Genomic DNA, 23,576 nt, shown 5'->3' with positions numbered 1-23,576 from the left:
GATAAAGGGATTCAGCAGATAAAATTAAGATACATATGTATGCAATTGACATTCATTATTTTCCCCAAGTGAAAATATTCAAATTATTCCTACATAGGCAATTAAGTAAACAACATGTTATTGCTATTTGTAGTCATATTATCAAGCATATTGCTATTGTCGTAGTAAAAGAGAGGCTAATTCTGCCAAAAATAGAGGCTTAATAACAGTACAGTGAAGTATACTTAAATGTGAGCATCATTTAAATCCTCTGATCATTTCAGATCAAAAGAGTATCTATTTTGCACTGCTGGCTGTGTTCTATACTACCTCTATGAAAATTGCAAGCCTGGTCTCAGACTAAATTTACCACCTTCATACTATTTTACTAAGCTTTTGTACCAAATCTAAAGGATTTTAAAATGCTGACGTTTTCATCATAATTGTAAAACATTTTGTGCTTTTGTTATTGCACACATATTCCTTGCTACTTTTCCCCAGGCAGTTACGGATTTCCTTCTCTTTATCTCTTTAAATGTTGACTGTAGTCTCATTTGTCTGAGATGCCATAAAGGGGACCCAGTTTAACTCACAAGGTCTTTTCTAGCTGCATACTTCTCTATTTCTAAAGTTTGCAAGCCAGTTGCTGAGGTAATGAGATTCCCAGGAGACTTTTTAATGCTAAGAATCAGCAGAACTGCAACTTTTACAGATCACTTTCTTTTAACCTACATGGCTTCTCTGTGAAATATTTGAATTACTGTGTGAACTCTTGTCAAGTTAGAGTTGGATCAATGTGTGGTTCTATGTCACTCTAAGGCCAGATGTTACTCTTCAGTAGGAAATCTGATGGAATTTAAAATTAGAGTGCATTACTTTAGGCATCAGGGATCAAAGTTAAGTTGGTGACTAAAAATAAAAAAATGTATTGGAAAAAGCCACTTCCACAAATTTTAGCGTCTGCCCTTTAAACCTATATTTCTATTTTTGCTCCCACTATGCTACATTCAGAGTGCTTTGCTTATGTTATAATATAATTTAATTATATTATTTCCTCTCATCCTCCCTTATTTCATCTATCTCATTCTGCTTATTTCTCTGTCTTCAAAATGTTGAAGAAAAAGAAAGAAAAATAGGTGTACTCTGTGATTATTGCCTCTTTATGGGGATTGGATACTTGCCTTGTTCCTTCCCAATTTAGTAGTAAAGGACTTAGAGATACTTCCGTGACTCCTAGTGGAACCACCATTTGTTTAGGAAATCCCAGTTTTGTTTGACACTCCGAGAGATGAGGCTATGATGAAATAATAAAATCTAGAAGCTTTGGGAGAGTAACTTCCTGTGTTGAACTGATTTTTCTCTGGTAAATTACATTCATCGGTAATACATATCCTGAATGAAACAAGTAGTCTGTTTATATGAAGTGTGATGGCTCTGTGAACTTGACATACATGGGGAAGGGAACCTCATATGGAAAACCGCCTCCATCATACTGTCATATGGACATGTAATGAGGTTTTCTGTTTTGTTCTGTTTTGTTTTTGGTCATGTTGACACAAACTGGATTCACTTGGGAAGGAAGAACTTCAATGGCTACCTCCATCAGATTGGCATATGGGTATATCACAGGACATTTTCTTAATTACTGGGCTGTGTAGGAATGCACAGCCCACTGTCATTCGTGTCTCTCCTGGACAGCTGTCCCTGGGTTGTATAAGAAAGTGTTCTGAACTAGCCATGGAGAACAAGGCAGTAGGCATCATTCTTCGATGGTTCTTCCTCAGTTCCTGCCTCCATGTTCCTTTCTTGAATTCCAGGCCTGTCTTCCCTTGATGATGAGATGTATCCTGAAAAATATATATGCTTATTTTAATCCCCATAGTCTTTTTGTTCTTGGTCTATATTTCTGTAACATAAAGCAAATTAGCGTAGATTCCCACATTGACATAACGGTGATGTGAGGGTTGGAAGATGAAGTAAACCCTCTCATCCTCAAGTTGATTTAGTTATTGTTTTATCACAGCAACTGAAGGGAAACTAGTAAACTAGTTAAGCATGTTCAGAGTTTAGGGAATCTCACGAAGTGTTGTACTTCTCTCATCTGATTGTCAGAGTACGACTATATAGAGATGGCTGTTTAATATAACCCTGGCTTTTATAAAGGACATGACCATACCTAGAGAACAGGCAGAGAACAGGGAACAGAAGTACCATATGGTACTCTCTTTTAGACCTCCATACCTAAGTCATGATAAGTTCCACATCCCTCTCCCCAGAAAGTTCTCTAACACAATATGCTTGCAATAATGTGTCCTTGTGAATTAGTCTTCATCCTCACCATAGAGGAAAAAAAATAATAGGATAAAAGATAAATTAAAAGAAGTATTTAACAAACATATTCTTCAACCACAAAACCACTGAAAGGCTTAGATTAATCAAAAGAAATAACTGGAATATGATCATTATATGATGTCTTTATATGTTCTGTGTACTTCTATAAATGTTCTATATAACTTTGCAAACTATGCCATTTCATGAGTGCTAATTGAATGCTAATTGAAAAGGACCTCATGTCCTTTGCCTGTTAACCCTTCATTTATAGACAATAAAATATTATAAAATGTTATTTTATAAATGAATACACAGTGCCTAATAACTTTTTGAAACATGCATATAGGCATTGAATTTTAAAGACAAAAACATTGTATGCATTTCATGAAAGGAGACAGGTGTCTAAATTAAAAAGATAAATATATACATATACAAATACACGTATATATGAACAAATATGTGTACAGTATATATATATATCATGACAAATAGATAGATAGACAGACAGATGATAGATAGATAGATAGATAGATAGATAGATAGATAGATAGATAGATAGACAGATAGATAGGTAGATAAATAGATCAAGGCTTATAGAATCTGAATCACATTTATTATTAAAACTTGAACTACTTTTACACATGAGGTATAATTATAGATTTCAAATATATATAGTTCTTCAGGATTTCAATGTGAGATACTACAGTTTCTATATAGTTTGAATATGGATTTGTTTCTCAAGGGATTCATATACATATAATATGGTAATAAAGGAAGTATTGGAAATGGATCTTAGTGAGAGTTGACTATGTCATTGAGAGCTTATCAGTAGTCCAATTGACCGTTCCCATGGAACTTTGAGTTAGTTCTAGGAATATTTTCAGATGAAGAATGAACTACGTTTCTCAAAAAAACTATCTCCATGAAAAGGTGTAAGAGTGGTGACGTTTTGCATGTCTTTCTCACCATCCCTCATCACAAGCATTTCTTTACACTTGTTTCCTGGTCAGCCTTTCTCATCATAGTATTATGTTGTGTATTTATAAATAATATGATGTTGTGTGCTTATAAATGGGGATGGTGACTTCCAGAGAGAAAGAATCATTGTTCATTAATGTATCATCAACCTTTTGTATACTACTGGTCATGATAAAATTTCCAAAGAGCAATAGAATAATCTTTTAAATTACGTGAAGTAAACTTATCCTGACCTTAAAAAAATACACGAACATATACATTCATTTTTGAACATTGCTAACTTTATCTTAGAATTTATAAATATAACCATACAAAAATAATAATCATTAATAAACTTGAATGCAATAAAATAAAAATTGAATTGAATGTGTGTCATTGATTCATCCAATGTTATTCTGACATAAATACACCACATGAAATTTTTAGACAGAGTAGAACTAGAAGCCCAAACATTGCTTGCTATTGCCATTGTTATTTGTGACTGTCCCAAACTTGATGGCATGACACCATTATAGAAGACATCACATAGTTGCATCTTAGAACACGGCAAAATCAAGCTTGTAGAGAACTGTAGGTTTCATACAAAATTTCATCTAGAAATTGCTATTCATGCTACCTGATGAGAAAAGTAAACGTTGATTAGACCTAGCTAGTAACCTTTCAAGCTACGTTAGTACAGTAGTATCATGGGAGTGGGCTACCTCTTTTGGTTGGGAAGTAAGTGCCACTGAACAAAATGAAATGCAACCTGGCAGTTATTGGGTGACTATTTCATGGCTAGAGAGGCCAGAGCCTGGTATGAAACAATTACTGTTATATTACTAAGCAGACAGAGTATTATTTTGTTTCTTAATGACAAAATCTTTTACCCGTAGAACGGTACATCTCCCAACCCTAATATGAGATATTTGTAGCAAATCATGATTAACACAATAACTGGCCAAGGTGTGGAGAATAAGGAACTGCAAGATGCTCATACCTAACAGGAACATATATGCAAGATCATCTTTCTCAAAGATCAATGATGATTTTGCAAAAGTAAAAACAAGTGTGGAAGTCAGAGGTTTTGGATGGCTTCAAGAAAATACTATCTTCTGAATAAAGGAGGCCACTGAGACATATGAACTTTCAGTGGCTTGGACAGCATGTATGAAACAAGAGAATTGTTTCAAAACTATCAAAGCTTGTTAAGTGAATCCTTTGAGTAGGCTCATATAATCATAAGATTTTATAACTGTTTGAAAAAATAACTAGGCTAGTAACTACAAATAAATAATATTAAGATTCAGAAAGATTTTCAGGGTTTTTTGAGTTTGTGGAAGGTGCCATGTGTAGCTGAGACTGATCTCAAACTTAATCTGTAGCCCCTGAAAACCATCAGCTAATCTTACTTGGCCTCTGCCTCCCAGTTGCTGAGATGTATTGTCACACCCAGAAAGAAATAGAAAAAATTTTGACAGATATTTATAATCATGATATGTAAAAACCCAGTAACAGTTCTGTTATACTACTAACTTGGAAGTATCATTTCTCTCACATAGATAAGCTGCTATTTTCAGCCCTAAAATTAAAATAAAATCAGTTCCATATACAAACAACTTCTCATGTAAGTTAATTAAATTAATTAAATTAGTTCTTGATTGATATCTCAAAGCTGTAGTAGACTCAGTGTTTTCACAAATTTTTGATATGCAGAGATCCACTTTCTCCTGCTGCAAATAGAAGAGTTGTAAAATTACTAACTTCTTCCTTTGATATCAAACACGAATACCAATAGGAAGAATAATAATACATGATGATGACATTTGGATATATGTCAAACAGTATGTAAAAATCTCCTGTGGATTGTAGTGATTGGAGCAAGAATAAACCCTTGTGGATTATGCTGAGGACGTAAGGTTTTCAAGAACAACTCTAGATGAGTTTGGTTTAAAAGAAAGTTTTGAGTGATACAGCGTAATGAAACTCAAAGTATATGGCAGCAATAGATAACAAGACATTTTGTGCAAAATATTTTTATATATTCATAGGTGCAAATGTTACTACTGCTATATATTTTATATCCATAAAATCAAGGAGAAAAAGAAAGGAAAACATTTATAAACGGCTGGTAGATTTAAGAATAATAAGGAATGAATGAATGTGTGAATGATGCATTGCAGGAGATGATATACTTTATTAAATTTAAAATATTTAAATTTTCTTTCTACTTTTTAAGAAAAGCATATATTATTTTATAGTTGTTAGTGTTTTATTGTATATATGTGATGCCACAAATGTTCCTTGTGCCTGTAGAGGCCGGAGGAAGTCATCAGGTTCCCTGTTTCTGGCTTAGGGAAACTAAACCAGTCTACTCCAAGTATAACAAATTATTTTAAAAAGATGTTCATGTGTTTAGTATAAAAATTTGATGTAATTATCTTAGTTAATTCTGATTTAATATTACTTTATGTATGTAGCTCTTGAAAGATATCAGAGAAGGCATTTGTTGTGCATATATTTTTATATAAATCTATACATATATTTTTTATAAGTTAGAATTCATATGAAAATGAGAATTAATTTTTAAAAATTAATGTTTATTATGTTTAATGGCAACCTCTAGTGATTACAGCCACCACAGTGATTTGCTGTTAGCAATCAGACCTTCACATTTGCAGTTTGGAATATCTTTGAATATGATTCAAAAGCTAGCATTTCATTTTGAGATATTTCTTTTTTCCAACCTCATTTAAATTTTCTGATAAACATGGTTTCAAGTAATGTATCTGAGAAAATTACAATGTAAATGAGTTCCTGCTTTCAAGCAGATTATTCTTGTAGTTATTGCACAGTTAAGTCAACAAAAAATTACCTAAAAGATCATTCTTGATTATAGGTTTTGATTAATTACAGAAAAGAAAAAGGAAGATAATATATCTTCATTCTCTGATCATAACTTTCAGCATAATATACAAATAATAAGAAAAATTGGGGTATTTGGAAGAAATATATGTAGGTATATTTGTGGGTTATATGTTTAAGACACACAAAACATCTAAATGTTCTCATGGTCTTCTGTTAAAGTGCTTGTCCTCTGCTGCCCTAATTAGTTATAATATCTTCAGACTCCACCTGGGTAAATGAAAGCAATGCACCATTTGGCTCCCAAAGAAAACCATCAAGTCAATCCATAAGAGTGGCAGAACAGAAATAAAACTAAGATTGAAAAATGAACCCATCCTTCCACTCTGAAGTATCATTACGTTGAAAGTGCACGTTGAGCATGATTGTAGTGTAGGAATCATGTACCTATGATGCCCGAAACTTAAATTATTTCTTGTATTTTACAGAAATTGAGAAAGAAAGTTGTGGTGATCCTGGCACACCTTTATATGGAATTAGAGAAGGCGATGGGTTTTCTAATCGTGATGTTTTAAGGTTTGAATGCCAGTTTGGGTTTGAATTAATTGGAGAGAAATCCATTGTTTGTCAAGAGAATAACCAATGGTCTGCAAATATACCCATCTGTATCTGTGAGTACCAAATGTTTCACTTCTGGATGGCATATGTTACCAAGTCCTTGCATATAATTGCTTTTGTAATTAATTGCAAAGAGCTGGAACCAAGTAATTATTTTTGAGTGAGTAGTACTTTGTGATACTATTTTTAACATGGTGCTTATACCAATTTATAAATTTCATTACAGATTTAAATAAAGTTAACATAGTTTATTTGGTAATTGCAAATATATTTATTCCATGTGTTGGAACAAGTTGGCCTTCTACTCTATATATATGTGAGACACACTTCTTATGGAAATTAGACATCATTGCTAATTTTAATTAGCCCGTTTACTTTCATAGAATAATGCATGTTTATTTGTAATCAAAACTATTTAAAATATTCAAGGCCTCTATTCTATTTATAATTCCTTATTTTTTTATGGAAGCATTCAAAATAAGGCATAGTTCACAGCACAAAATCCATTACAGTTTATTTTATATAAAATGCTAGGCTTACAAAAACATACTTTTCAAAACACACTCAATTTTTTGCTTAATTAAAACAAACATGAGTATCATCTATTGAAACACTTTTATGTTCAAGTAAATAGTCATCATTATATTATAAGAAAGTACTATTTTTAAAAAAAATGTTTACTTTTTTGCTTAAAAATGTGTTCATGTTTCATGAAGCTTAGAGTTATTTAAAATATTTTAATGAATTATCTTTTATTCCAAAAAGTACTTCAGAAAGATAATATTGGTTTCATAATAGAAAACCTATGTGATAAATCACGCCAACAATAAAAGAAAAAGTGCAGTGCAAGAGAAAGAATCCCCGGCCTTGCCTGTGGTAGAAAAGAGTTTGCTTTTGAGCCAAATCTCAGCCCCAAATGAAAAAGCTTTATAGTAAAAAAGAAACCGCATAGGGTTTTTTTTTCTAATTTAGCTGTCATTTTGTTATAATAATTGTATAATTAAAGGTCTCAGGATTCAGTAAAGTACAAGAGAAGAGAGTACAATAGTCAATGTGCTCCAGGTATAGAAATGGCAAGAAATTGGAACAAATTAAGATATCAAGAGATAAAGTTGAAAGAATGGATGGTCCAGAGAATAGGGAGGGGTTCTGTGAGGTTCTCTCCTGAGGACAGGGCTTGGCTGTTACACTCTTGAATTCACAGAACCTGTGGTTACAAACTAAACCTGTCCAAGATCAATCTAGCCCAAATACTAGCATGAACAATGCAGAAACTCACAAGGTCCCACTCCTAACTGAGGAACTATAAGCAGTTGCTTGTTGTGAGAGGCCACTTGTTTGTTCCCGGCTGCTCAGCCTCAAAATAATCACACAAAAAACATATTATTTGCAATACTGTTTCACCAATAGCTTAAACATATCTGCCCAAAGTCCCCTTTTTGGAATATTGAAGTAGCAGCAATAACAGAAAGGATTTTTCCAACCTGGTAGTCAGTTCTAGATTGATGTGGGATTCCCATCTGTATGCTGTGAATATCATTGGTTAATAAAGAAACTGGTTTGGCCTGATAGAGTGGGGAAACTAACCTGAATGCTAGGAGAAAGGAGGCGATGTCAAGAAAAGCCATGTAGCCCCACCAGAGACAGATGCTGGAACTTTACCCGGTAGACCACTGCCACGTGGCAATATACAGATTAATGGAGATGGGTTAAATTTATATGTAAGAGTTAGCCAATAAGAAGCTAGAGCTAATAGGCCAAGCAGTGATTTAATTAATATAATTTCTGTGTTATTTTGGGGCTGAGCAGTCAGGAAACCACCAAGCACCCCTCCATACAACACTAGATAACTCAGAGTGAACACTGTCTAAAAGCACAAAAACAAACAAAATATCATGTGGCTCTTATTTAAATTATGAATCTATGCACAGTCAAGCATATAGCCTTACATTCATGAGAAGTACTAGCTGTTTTTGTTCATATGTGAAATGAAGTTTGGGTGTGAGCATTAACAATGTGAACCTTGTGCAGAACCCTTAATTCACTATTCAATAAAGAAAAAAAAACATTTTAAATTAAAAATTGTAGCTTTTTCTTTCTCATTATAGGATAACTTAGATTATTTGTTGTGTTCTCAGTTGTTTATTGATCGCTGTATTTGCAGACTACCAAAAACATATGTTCAGATATTGCTTTCTGATATTTACTCTTTGTATACTTATCATTTTATTTATTTATATTTGCCAGTTCCTTGCCTGTCTAACTTCACTGCACCGATGGGCACAGTCCTTTCCCCTGATTATCCAGAAGGCTATGGAAATAATTTAAATTGCATCTGGACCATAATCTCTGACCCAGGGAGCCGCATCCACCTTTCATTCAATGACTTCGATCTGGAATCCCAGTTTGACTTCCTTGCTGTTAAAGATGGTGACTCTCCAGATTCCCCCATTCTGGGAACCTTTACTGGGGCTGAGGTGCCTTCTCACCTTACAAGTAACAGCCACATCCTGAGACTGGAATTTCAAGCTGACCACTCCATGTCAGGACGTGGCTTCAATATCACCTACAATAGTAAGGGTTTTGCTGTGTGTCTGCCCGTTATCTCGGTAGCATGTTTGTCGAGAACTGAGGCGTGAACATAGGAACCCAGCCTCTTGTTTCAAAGATAAGGATAGCTGAGAAAGCTGTTGATCGAGTTTTGCCCATGATCGCTTTTGTATTTCTTGATAACCAACTACATTTTGATTCCTATGTTTTGTTTCTCTTTTAGAGGTATCGTTTTAAGAAAATTCATTTCAATGTTTTTACTCTATCAGCTGATCCGATAGGTTGTTCTATTAAAATTTACCATCAGTTTAAACCAAATTTCGCTGCTACTTATCAAGTTTTTAGGAAGCAAATGATATTCAGGAGCTCATAGGGAACTCATAAAAAAACAATCAATGACGGCACATAATTCTAATTCCAAAGAGCACCTCCTCGTGCTATAGGAGAGTAAGAATCATTAATCCTGGGTAGGCCCTTCCGCTCACTCTGTGAAAAAATACTTTAGTGTTTCAAAGTGTCAGCCATAAGGCCAGACAGTACAACTTCAAGTCTTCTCTTTGCTATTACATTTTTAGATTTTATACCTAATTCATGCATCCTTAAATATAAAAGCACATGGGAAAAATAAGAGATCTAAATAAAGTATGGAGAATTAAATTAGCAGACAGTATTAAATCTAACAAAGCCTTAACAACCACAACATAGGTTTCCTAACTACATCACTTAACACTGTCTCCATGTCTATTATATTTTCCTAGGTTCAAGATATGTTTTCTCTTATTAGATTTTATATATCTCAGCCACATTCAGTTTGTATTTTTAAACGATAAGATGAACATTATTCATCTAAAACTCTGTATGATAGTGGCAAAAGATTAAATCACATAAAAGAGAAAGCTTCTTGGCTTCAAATACTTACATGCGAGTATTTTCTTGCGTGGATGTTTTGCCAGCAGCCGAGACCGCTCTAATGTTTAGTGCTTTATCTTGAATCAATCACTCTGTGTTAGATGCGGCTAACCCACTGTGTTAATATAAAAATACTCAATAGAATTTGGTCTCCAAATATCAGCACCACCTTTAGAAAAAATATCTCCCTTCTTCCCACCCTCATCCAAGTGACCCTGAGTCTTATCAATGAAAAATGAAGTACAGCTAATGTCCTTTCAGAGGGGTTGAAGCTGTGCACAGCATCACTCGGTTTGCAAGGCATAACTACATCATTTTTATTCAGTTACAGTGATATGTGTCATAAACATTGCCTAAAGTGAAATATTTTCCTGAAAATTCTTCAAACATATCTATGTATAAAGGTGAACACAAGTATACATATATTTAATTATAGTTTTTAGTTTATATTAATTGCATGATACTTTTAATCAATGCCTGTGGTGTTTTCAGATATTAAATCTATTCAATTTTTATAGTAACTTATTTTTATACATAAATTCATATATTTAATATTTCTTACTTCAACTCATTTTCTTCTGAACAAATCAACTTGGATGTTGCACATTAGAGCAGCAAGACAAAAAGATGAAACTTGAAATATATTTTTATCATTTTTTTAAATAATTGGTTCTTTAGGAGTTAAGTATTTTTAGGTTACAAGATAAAATAGTCATTCAAATAAATGTACCTATAATTCAAATTCAAATATGTACCTATAATATATTTATGTATTATAGAACTTTAATTTCTTTTGTATATTTAGGCTAGAAATATAAAAGAATGCAAATTTGGAAAAAAATTCAAATGGTGACAAGGAAGAAAACTTAAAACAATTATCTGCATTCAAGCAGAACAATTATAATATCAAATTATAAAAGCTTCATTAAAATGCCTTATGCTTATAAACCAAGATGCTTTGTCTGCACAGAAATATTCTTCTACTTCCATTAAAGTAAAATAAAATTTGATTATACATATATATGGTTCTATATATTAATACACAGAAAAGTTTGGGTAACTTCAAATAATCTATTATTTTTTAAAACAAACATGTCACTATATATAGTTTTCCTTTTTGCTAAAAAGACATTCTAAAAGAAACAAGATAAAAATACAGAGACATGAAAAAGATCATGAGACATGAAAAAGATGACCAAAGATACAAAAGGTTTTGAGGACATTTTACATGTCAAAATGAGGATACATTGTAGTCCTATAAACTCTTATTTCTATGACTAGAGATAAGCTATATGACTTTATCAAACCCGACACTTCTCTTCATGGTGATATTTTCCTCACCAGGCCTATCTAATGAGATAATATCTGTGCCTAGGACTTGAGAGTTACGTTTCTTTTCTGAGACAATAGAAAGAGAAAAGGTCGTATAGTCATAGGAAGCTGTAAAATAATTGCCTTTTTTTTTTTTTTTTTTTGACTAAATTGAAACCTTGTCTTAATCTTCCCAATAAAACCTTTTTCCAATCCTGGCAGATGAGTTATGGAACTTTAAAGGGGGATAGCATAAACGTGTTAGGATTCATGTTCACTGGAATCTGAACAAGTTGTAATAGGGATTACTGTATTGATTTATCCTAATGATCAGCTCAAATGAACAAAAATGTCAGGTGGTGGTGGTGGCACATGCCATTAACCCAGGAAGCAGAGGCAGGCAGATTTCTGTGAGTTTGAGGCCAGCCTGGTCTACAGAGTGAGTTCCAAGGCAGGCTCCAAAGCCGCAAAGAACCCCTGTCTTTGAAAAACCAAAAAAGATATAGATAGAGATAGATAGGTAGATGATAGATAGATAGGTAGATAGATAGATAGATAGATAGATGATAGATAGATAGATAGATAGATAGATAGATAGATAGATAGATATAGATAGATAGATGATAGATAGATAGATGGATAGAGTTAAACATTTAATTTTTAAGTCTTAGTGTATAAATTCCGTGTTGAAACAGTCACAGCTATTACATATTATTTTACACTCATGTGGAAATACCTTTTTAACACTGCTCATGTTTTCTCTCATTGTTAAGCTTTTGGCCATAATGAGTGCCCTGATCCAGGAATACCCATCAATGCCCGTCGCTTTGGAGACAACTTTCAATTAGGAAGTTCCATTTCTGTTATTTGTGAAGAAGGGTTCATTAAAACCCAGGGAACAGAAACAATAACATGTATTCTCATGGATGGAAAAGTAATGTGGAGTGGACCAATTCCAAGATGTGGAGGTAAGCACATTGGTGAGAGGCAAGAAGAACCCCAACCACCATACATTCTGCAGCCCACAGCAAAAAGTGTGCTATACCATGAGAACTGTTATCGTTGTCATTTCAGTGTATGACTTAAGCTACATAGTATGCATGGTTGTGATTGAATTACACTTTTGGTGAGAAATATTTTTTTAGAATCACTTAAGAAACCAATTTTGTGTCTTCCTAATTATAAATATTAATAAATAGTAAGCCTGGTAGAATCTATAAACATCTTTGTGGCCGTTGCCATTATACTTAGCAAATTATATAGGATCATAGCTATTAATTATACTTTCCATCACATTTTCTTGTTGTTTAATATTATTTATAGTTATTTTTTTTCAAAAATTGACTAAAATAATGGAAAGTAACTTTTTGTTAAAACATTCATATTTTAAAATTTATCTATAGCTAACTGGTTATTCAAATTTTTCAGTAAGACATAGTCAAAAACATTAGTACAGTTTACACTTATATGTACACACATTGAAATACTATATGTATATATATAATTTATTCAAGCATATATATAAGATATTAATGTAGAATCTACAGAAGTGTGTGTTTAGAGTTGTAGGCTTTATTATAATTTTTTCAATGAAAATAAATATATTAAAATTATAATTTCTTGTTTACAAGCAACTTTCTAAAAACATATATTTAATAAGTAAAATAATGTAGATGAACTAGAACTATGAAATACTCTAAATATATACTTATATATAATATACATGCTTATAGTTGATAGCTCTGTTATATATTAAATATACTAATATTTGTAATTATATATTAACATTTATAATTTTATATTGTGATATAATAATTATAACATAATGTAATAAAATGTAATACATATTAATATTTATGATTTTAATACATATTAATATATGTCTGAACATGTGTTAATATATTTTAAATTAATTTTTATATAATTAATATTGATATATAAATATATATCACATATTGTATGATAAATTAGATGTATTAATTTCTAAATACATACATGTATGCACACACAGGCACACAAACACACATAAGCACATGCATATAAAATCCAGAGCTTTGGGCACATCTTTAAAATAGTTTCTAACTTTTGCCTCCTCTCTTATATGTGCTCCAACTGAATATAATTCTTTTGTTTCTCATTTGTATCTGCTGATCTGAGAATACCTAATATATATTTTAAGTAGAAAAGTACAATCATTACCTATAAATTACAACTTTCATCAGCTTCAACACTTTTGCAGTGCCTGTACCATAATGAAGGAACTTCAGTTCATGTTATTATGCTTCCCTAGTGGGTCCTTTTGTTAGACTCTCCTTCCTTTCTCCTTTCATCACTGTTCATCTTGGTGTCAGAATGCTGACACAGATGACTTTAGAATATGATTTGAAACTTCCATCCTTATTTATTTGTAATGGGCTACTCTTCTGAGAACTAGGATTGTAATACCTCTCTTTCAAATTAATGGAGCTTTGCAATAAAATGTATAATAAGAAGAAATAAAGCAATCTTCTATCTTTATGTCATACATTGCTATTAACTGGCCCCTATTCCTTCCTTTTCTTGGTTCCTGACTCTGACTTGGGAAAGCCAGTCAGGAAGTGTCATGTAGATGTGTGAAGGAAAAATAGAAATAGGAAGAAAGTTGGTTTCAGGAAAAAGAAAGGAATAGCACCAGTTCCCTGTGTCAGAAATACAGGACAGGGAACATGATAAGATGAAGGACAGAGGTTTGCAAAGAAAGGCCGGTACCGAAAGCAGTGCTAAGTGGGATCACAATTATCCTTTGGCGTAGTGAGCACATATTTCAGTTAGCAGTGACATGGGACGAGCTGGTTTCATCATTTCTCTGGCTGTCGTTTTCGAGTCTCAGTGGGTAGAAACAAAACACTTCCTGAAAACTGCTGAATTCCATTGCCTTATTCGTCTAACTAGGGCAATGATTTTAAAGTTGACTGACGCCTAACTACATGGGGAGCTAAGACTAATGAATTCATAACAACAAATAATTTTGTGAATCACTGCTAATTCTAGAAGGCAATTTTCCACTACCTGTGAAAAATGGATGCTATTTATTTTTTTTAAAGTCAGGCACAGTGTGCTGAACTCTAATTTGGCACAGGCCATTAAGCTCTTCCAATATCTCAAGGAGATGTTTTATGAATTTCTTGAAGGAGACTTTTTTTTCTCCTTGAATAAAACAAGTCTGTAGCTATCCCTCCTGATGGTGTTTTCAAAACAACAGTGGGAACATCCACGTGTTAAAGCTGAAGCCAAAAAAGGCAGGATCAACATTCACCAGGAGCAATATTCCTGTTGCCCTTGCAAGATTGCCCGTATCTTAGGTTATATTTGAAGTTGGTTTCCTATTCAAACAAGCTCATTGCTAGCAAATCCTACCTAGCTTTGGAGACAGGAGGTGATTTCTTAGTTTCTAATTAAGATCTATAATGATTTTCCTGTCCCTGGGTTTAATTTCCAAAATTCTATACAATTATGATTTTTAAAAAGCCTAAGAATATATATTTTGCTTAAGAAAAAAAAATAAAGCACTCTTATCCCACCCCAAACCATTTCCCAACTTGGCAATCTTGTTTAGTTGGGAAATGGTATATGGATGCAATGTTCCTGTGGAAGAAATAATTTTTTCTTTTTCTGATCTTTATATGGCCCATAATTTGATAGAACCATTTTCTTTATTTTTCCATTCAAAACTTTACGCTTCCTCCCCTCCTCCCATTCCCCTCCCATTCCCTCACTACCCTTCTTCCTTTCCCCTCCAGTCTTAAGAGAGGGCAGGGTACCTTGCCCTATGGGAAGTCCAAGGCCCTCCCCTCTCCATCCAGGCCTAGGATAGACTAGGGTCCCAAAAAGCCAGTACATGCAGTAGAAACAAGTCCCAGTGCCATTATCAATGGCTTCTCAGTCAGCCCCCATCGTCAGCCATATTCAGAGAGTCCGGTTTGATCACATGCTCGTTCAGTCCCAGTCCAGCTGGATTTGGTGAGCTCCCATTAGATCAGGCACACAGTCACAGTGGGTGGACCAACCCCTTGCGGTCCTGACTTCCTTGCTCATCTTCTCACTCCTTCTGCTCTTCAACTGGACCTTGGGAACTCAGTCCAGTGCTCTGATGTGGGTCTCTGTCTCTATCTCCATCCATCGCCGGACCAACGTTCTATGGTGATATGCAAGATATTCATCAGTGTGGTTGTAGGATAGGGCCATTTCAGGCTCCCTCTGCTCAGCTGTCCAAAGAACCTAGCAGGGGACATCCCCGTGGACACCTGGGATCCCCTCTAGAGCCAAGTCTCTTGCCAATTCTAAAATGGCTCCCTTAATGAAGATATCTTCTTTCCTGCTCCTATATCCGCCCTTCCTCCATCTCAACCCTCCCACTCCCCCAAGCTCTCCCCAATCCTTCCTTTCTCCCTTCTCTCTCCCCTTTTCCCTTTCTTTTACCCCACCCCACCCCCATGCTCCCAACTTTTGTTCGGCGATCTTGTCTGCTTCCAACTTCCATAAGAATCTATATATGATTTTCTTTGGGTTCTCCTTATGATTTGGCTTCTCTAGGCTTGTGAACTATAGTCGCATTTCAATTATACTTACTTCTTCATCTGAGTGTGTAAATTTAGGTTTCTTCATTCAAATAAAGAAGGTTACTTTATATCAATTCTCTTTGGAATGTAATGAACAATGACTTTCCTCCACTGTGGCAAGCAACATACTTGGAACTTCCCTTAACCTCCAAATCCTGGAAACTTTATTTAGTAGAACACCAAATGATGTAGCTGCTGATGTCATTTCTTTTGATCAGTGCTGCTATATAGAAGGAAAATTCCGAGAAATAGTTTGCTTAACAGTGATATTTCCGTCATGAACTGTGGGAAACTCCTTTATCATAGCCATCTTGTTGGATCAAATGATATCGCTCTCATTTTCTATGAAGACATTTTTGTTTATTGTCTATACCTTATATGACCTTATCATCATTACTCAATCTTTGTTCTCATACAGTACTATATATGTCAAAGAAAAAATGAAATATATATAATCTAGACTTGGAATATTTTTATTTTTATGTGGTTTATTATATTTTTATTATTACATTTTTAAGACCCTTTTTAGTCTGAATCTGTCCTTACTGTGCATCTCTAACCATTTTTTCTATAAGAGCAAAATCCCTAAATCTGCCAAGAGGTGTGCATTAGTGGTATTAAGCCCATAGTCAGTGGTTGTTAGAAGTCAATTTATACTGAAGCCCAAGAGAAAGAAAGAGGAGAGGAGAGGAGAGGAGAGGAGAGGAGAGGAGAGGAGAGGAGAGAGAGAGAGAGAGAGAGAGAGAGAGAGAGAGAGAGAGAGAGAGAGAGAGAGAGAGAGATTCTGTCATGTTGCAACTCAACTTGCCATGGCCAGGGAACTTGGTTCTGTACCACAGCCTGCATAAGTTTATTTTCGTATGGTTAGAACTCCTTTTTAAAAGATTTTTCCAGGCTTTATGTGGAGACACATCTTCCACATTGGGTGCCATATGTCAACAGATGGAGTCCTAATTTTGTTGATCACCTGGTCTCAAATAATCATATAAAAGCTCATATTAATTATGAAATGTTTGGCATGTAGCCAGACTTATTAATAATTAGCTCTTACAACTTCAATTAACCCCTTTTTAGTAACTTACATTTTACCAAAGGCTTCATGTCTCTACCTATTCTTCAGGACATCTTGTTCCGAAACCAGCCAACTTGCAATTTCCTTAATCCACCCTTTCTCTCTCTGTATTTTTAGTTTGACCTTCCTGTATAGCCTTGTTCTGTCTTGCTATAGGCTGAATGTACTTTGTTACTAACCAATGGGAGCAATATATATTCATAGCATGCAGAAGAATTATCCCAAAACAATTCCCCTTTCTGTCTAAGCAAAAAGGGAAGTTTCATTCCTTAACATAGTAAAATTGTACACAACAGAATAGTTATCAAGTAAGAATTATAGTTAAAATATCCAATTTATTTGTATTTGACAAAATTAAGGGAAATATTTATTCATCTATCCAATTTTGGTGAATTTAAAGTTTTATATTTAATTTATCTTTTATCATAATTAAGAAAACTATAACTATAATTATCTAGTCCTTAACTCCATCAAAGACCTAAGAAGGAAATAATATCATCTGAGTAAGCAGGAAGTGCACGTAAGAAATTCCCATAAATTTTGAGAAATTATAGAAGCAACTGGCTGCCTGGGCAATCATCCAAATTTCCTCTGAAACACTGGGGAATTCATCCTTGGTCTACAGGCCTAGGATATCTGACAAACCTTTTTCAGAAGCAGGAAATTTTGAAGGACTGTCCTACTTTGTCTTTTCAAAGTTTGGCAGTTGCCTTTCTTGCATTTTATTGGTCTAGTAACTGTCAGCAATTATGGCAAGTACAGTTTTTTTTTGTTCCAATAGTACAAACATTTGTCATAAATAGAATAAACTCCATATGGAGTTTCCTTGATGCCCATAATGTTTTATGGAATACTTTGGTGCAGCCAGGAGCAGATGCACCTCACTATCATGAAAAGTCTAAGTAATTAAATTATTTTAAATGCCATATTTCTTAAAGCTCATAAGTGCTTAAAGAGGATTACCTATCTATCTGAAATATATCTTGAAAACCTAACATTAAGTTTGACTATTATAGATGACTATTAATATGTATTTTAATTATAGATTATATTTTTAATTGCCCTGCAGAAACACAATACCTTAAAAAAGAATGGAAATATAACACAGCATAACAAAATTAATGTTAAATATGATTAATATATTAAATTTTATACAAATGAAACATTTTGAGATTAACATTTTTATATTAATGTAAATTTAATAATATACCATTTCCTTCCATATTTCTAAATCATCTCCACAAAATGCAGTTTTTATTTCATGATTTCTTCTACAATGTCTGTTGGACTGTACATGTCTTTTTATTGTTTTTTTATGACATATCTCTCTATAACTTTCCTAACAATTTAGCTGTTAAATGGCTCAATTGTCTAATATGATCTAAAAAAAAACTCAGAAATCATATTAAAGGCATATAATTGGTGAGAAATAATCTACCTCTAAATTTAAATTACAAACATCAATATGTTGCATGAGACTTTTTTTAGGAAAACAGAAGTATGTTGCAAGCAGAATTCAGAGATATCAGCATAAAAGTATTATTTCTCATTTTATCTGAACCTATTTATTTCCTCATACTATGTTTTGGTCTGTATTTCCCGTATATATGTATTTTCCTCCACAATGTTAATAGCCTCTACCAATTATAAGGTAGTCAGTTGTGCCCTCTCTAATCTAAAGAAAGTTCCCTGTAAAAATAAAAATGAAATATTGGCCTTTCTGGTTATGTGATCCTGCTCTTGAATATGATTAGGCATAAAATAATGACCGAGCTTTTATAAAGATAAAGAGGATTTCATTCTCTATCAGTAACAAGTTTGGGCACTTCATTCTCAACCCATTTAAGCTGAAGATAAGAACTTAAGAAAAACTGATGTATCTCTTTTTTTTTTCTTTTTGTAACTGTTAGGTTCATGGAGTATTGATGTTTTCATTCATTCCTGTGTAGTAGAGTAGGTAATAATAACTTCATCTGCAATCTCACCTGAATGCAAGCACTTCAGGAGACTTGCTCACGGAAAACTTAGATCCATGTGTGAAATAAAGACAGCAGTTGCCAAGCACATGTCTGCTTATTCACTGACTTACAGATAGCTATGTCTTTCATGGATAATGAATAGTGTAAAAGAAAATTTTAAATAGCTGGCAAGCAAGAGACAGTCAGAGCCCTGTAGTTCCAACAGTTTGACAATTAAAGATGTAAGTGTTCTGCATTAACCAAGTACCAATGCAGGCACCTGCTATTGACTTCTTAATAAATGACATATAAAAAGAGATCACAGATTTATTAGAAGATCTGGGAGCAAAGTAGTAACTAGAAATGGTAGAGTTTACTTTATTGGATTATCAAGTATTGAAAGACCTTTCTCCTAATTCTCATTTAACAAAAGACTCATTAATTCTTTTACTGTGACAACAGCATTTTTAATACACGCTAGCACCACTACTGGAGCATGATCTCTTACTTACCAGCCTTTACTCTTCCCACAAAGGAAAACTAGAAAGTTAAAAAAAAAATGTGCAAGAGGCTGCCCATTCTCTATTTCAAGAGCGAGACTGAGAATCAGCATGTGAGGGCTTTCCCACAATACAGTTATCACCACTACTTAGATGAATGAATACAAGAAATCAAAGAGTTTGAGAATAAAATTTTAAAAATATTTAAAGTAGTTATAAAGTTAGAGGATATTCCCAACATATTTGTTTTTATCAAGAGGGCAATTTGACCGTGCATATTTGAAGTAGAAGTCAGGAAAAAAAAAAAAAGTGAGACTGAAATCATGCTTTCTCTTTTGCTCTAATGATTTTACAATGCTCCATAAAATGCTTACTCAAGCAAAAACTGCCTTGTGAGCAGAATAGATCTCCCTGAATTACTCTGGCTTATGTTCCCTTCTACTCCCTAGTGAGATATCTGAGAAAATTTTTAGAATGAATAGGATGGAACTGAGTCCCTAGAGACCGGTTTGGGGACATGGTGGGGCTTGCATGCCTGATGAACTTCCTCATTGAAGATAAGGTGTTTTCTCCTGAATTTTAAGCAGCCAAAGAGGAAAGGAAGCCCTTGTGTGCGGGCATGATGCTCTCTGTGTAGAGAGTTCTTTTGAAGAAACAATTAGAGCAACAACTCTATGCATATATCAGAACTGATTTGTAATTCTAATACAATGTCTGTTCATACATTAACACATTTATCTCAAAGGAAAAATCCCTTTTTATCCATATGTTTATATTATAGTGAGTTTCATTTGTAGGACTAACATAAGGAAACAAATAATAGCAATCTGCAGAGTTTATCTCCTAATTTTTCCTAGCCTAGGTTTGAAAAAGGAATAGAAGAAACTTGACAATTGAAAGAGAAGTGGAATTAATATTCAAGTTTCAGGGATACTCAAACTCTTCTATTTTTGAGAATAAAGCTTCATCTTTTTAATGAGAGTTTAAATGCAAATGCTCTTTAATTTTATTGAATCATCATCCAATGTGTATATGATTGATACATCTAATGATCATTTACCACAACTCCAAATATAAAGCAAATTAAGGAAAGGCAAAAAAATGGAGGCATTGTTGTATGATGATGTGAGGTGTTGAGTTTATCAGGCACCTCTCCACAGAAGGGTCATCTTCTCTCACCAAATGCTGGTAATAACTTTATTATTTTTTTTTGTTTGTTTTAAATGCATCATTGTTAAACTTACAATCAGAACTCAGCTTTACGGCTCCATTTGTAAGTATCAAGTATGACCTAGACACTGACATCACCCTTTGTGAGCCTTCTAACTTCCTAACAACTCTTATTGAAGAGAATTTTATCTGAATTCTATCTGAAAAAAATCAAGTCATGTAGGTCTTAAAGTATATTGTGTATTTTGAGTGTGTTCCACTGTAGTAAAAATAAAGAAAAGAACCAATGTTTGAATGCAAATTATTTATAACAGATTTTATGTGTTATAAAAATTAAATTGTAGAAATTACCTCGGTCTTCCTCGTTTTTCTCACCTGGCCCCTAGCATCCTCCTATCCTTTTTATTGCTGCTCGCTTTTCTTCTATTTATTCTCTCTTTCTGCCTAGCTACTGGCCATTCAGCTCTTTATTAGACCCATAGGTGTTTAAGACAGGCAAAGTAACACAGCTTTCACAAAGTCAAACAAATGCAACATAAATGAATGCAACACATCTTTGCATCATTAATCAAACATTCCAAGGCATAAATGAACATGACACATCTTAAAATAATATTACACAACATATCTTCAAAAAAAATACTCCACACATTTATATGAACTTTTGCTTCTCTTGAGCTAGAAAGCACAACTGTCATTATATTTTCTCCTCTCACGGTAGTATTTTTCACCACCAATCTCTCTCCTCTGCATATGTTTTAAACCTTCCTTTGGTAACTCCCCAGCCCCCCACCCACCACATCAGAAAATTTTCTATCCCTTCTCTGGAGCATTTCCTTATTCTCTTGTGTATCTAGAATCTCCCCCTGAGCTCAAACATGTATTTATTAAATATCATGTTGACTACATCAACCTGCCTTGGATAAATTCTCTCAAAACCTGAGAGACAAATCATTGATTAATAGCAATTGATGCTCTATCAGGGAATCTAACTACAGATAAGAACACATGTATCAGGCAGCTCACAAATGCCTATTGAACTAACTAGATCCTGTCTTCTGGTCTCCGCAGGCTCCCACTTACACATGCTATTCACTCACACAAACACACATGCACACACACAAAAGTAATAAAATGAACCTTTAAATTTTGTATGTCTATGGAGGGCAGATACATCATTACAGATTTTTCTCTTAAAAAACTTATAGCAGATAATAATTTATGAAATTTAGCAGACACAAACTCATTTATCAAAATGACTGCAATAAAATTGTTAGCCTGGTGTTTAGAAGTATCAACTTATATTAAAAACCTTTGAACAGAATGATCTAGCCTTGCTTTCCATCAACCTTCTGCTCCACTAAAGCTAAAGTTAGTAAGCATTACTTAAATAAATATTTTTCTTAGTAAATTAATTCTATAAATTTAATATAGAAGTGATTCCTAACTCGTAACTTAAGGATTTTGTTTAGGTGTAATCTCCACAATTACCTGGGCTCATGAGTCTTATTGCATCAGATACTGTATGAAATTTTTCAAAATTTAAATCTAGAAAAGAGAGACACAAAATTTACTTTTCTAAGTAAATAGTCTATAACTTCGTTTTGTCAGGCTATTCCGGATCACCATGGTAAAGAGGGGAGATGGAAGTTAACTGCTTAGAAAGATTCTTAAGCACTGGTGTGAACTTGTAGAAAAGTGCTGGGGAAGGTAAACAGGAAGATGCCCAGTGTGATTAGCTCATTTATGTACCCTCAGCGGAACTTAATGAAGTGATTTCCTACCCTCCCACTGAGATTAGGCAAAGGGCTGTTGATGATGTTCAAGATGAGAGGCATAATTCTTGGGCTGTGAAAATTGTGAGAGTCTGATTAACTGTGGGGAGATTTGTATCTCAAAGGGAGAGAGAGTAATTTATGGTTTGTAAAGTAAATGTTGCAAGTCACAGGAGGTGGGCCATGGGGCTGTCTCTAATACTTCCTCAGACTGAAGCTGTAGCTTTTTAAAACCTAAGAATTATTTTGACTATTACTAGCTTCTTGAGTTACATGCTTAGGATCAACAAAGATCCAAACAAAAAGTCCATCGTACATTTGGTGATATAATGGCTATTGATTAATATTTAACTTTACATAAAAAAAAAACATTTAACAAAGGACTACATACTCTACCACTCTATTTTCCTCAATATTCACCTTTATGTGGATATAAAGAATATCCACATTAAAGCTTTAACATAGCCTATGATAATGATGCCTATGAAAAGAGCTCCAATAAATACATTTTTTTTCACATACTCTGTCCTGATTAGAGTTACCATTGCTGTATAGCTGGAGGGAAAGACTTGTTTGGCAGGAACTTGGATGCAGGGTAGATGCAAAGGTCATGGAGGGGTGCTACCTACTGGCTTTCTCCTCGTGGCATTCTCAGCTTGCTTCCTTATAGAACCCAAAACACCACTAAAAGAGTAGCACTATCCACAGTGGGCTGTGCCCGCCCAATCAATCACTAATTGAAATGATATAAAACTAACCACCATGCTCTCCAAGTTTAGCACTAAATGGTATTGACTTTTATGTATAACTCCATGTGCTTTGAATTCTCCATTGCTTTAAATGAAATCACCATCCATTCTGTTTTATATGACAATGATGTAAAGAACATATTTTGATCTTTTACATTTTTTATGTCACATTGGGCCACCAAGAAATATTTTTGACTTTACATTCTAAGTACATAATTTAGCTTTTCCCTGGAA

At 33.9% G+C, this 23,576-nt stretch overlaps 1 protein-coding gene across 1 annotated transcript in view; it reads left to right on the top strand.

Moving 5' to 3' along the window:
* Positions 1–23,576, top strand: part of Csmd3 (CUB and Sushi multiple domains 3) — a 916,841-nt gene that overhangs the window by 554,223 nt on the left and 339,042 nt on the right. The window contains exons 14-16 of the mRNA XM_057791849.1: positions 6,621–6,803; positions 8,998–9,324; positions 12,294–12,488. Coding sequence (XP_057647832.1) covers positions 6,621–6,803; positions 8,998–9,324; positions 12,294–12,488 — 705 coding nt within the window. The remainder of the gene's footprint in view (positions 1–6,620; positions 6,804–8,997; positions 9,325–12,293; positions 12,489–23,576) is intronic.

The sequence above is a fragment of the Chionomys nivalis genome, chromosome 17, assembly GCF_950005125.1.
Source record: "Chionomys nivalis chromosome 17, mChiNiv1.1, whole genome shotgun sequence".
NCBI lineage: Eukaryota > Metazoa > Chordata > Mammalia > Rodentia > Cricetidae > Chionomys > Chionomys nivalis.
This window is presented reverse-complemented; position numbering and strand designations above follow the sequence as displayed.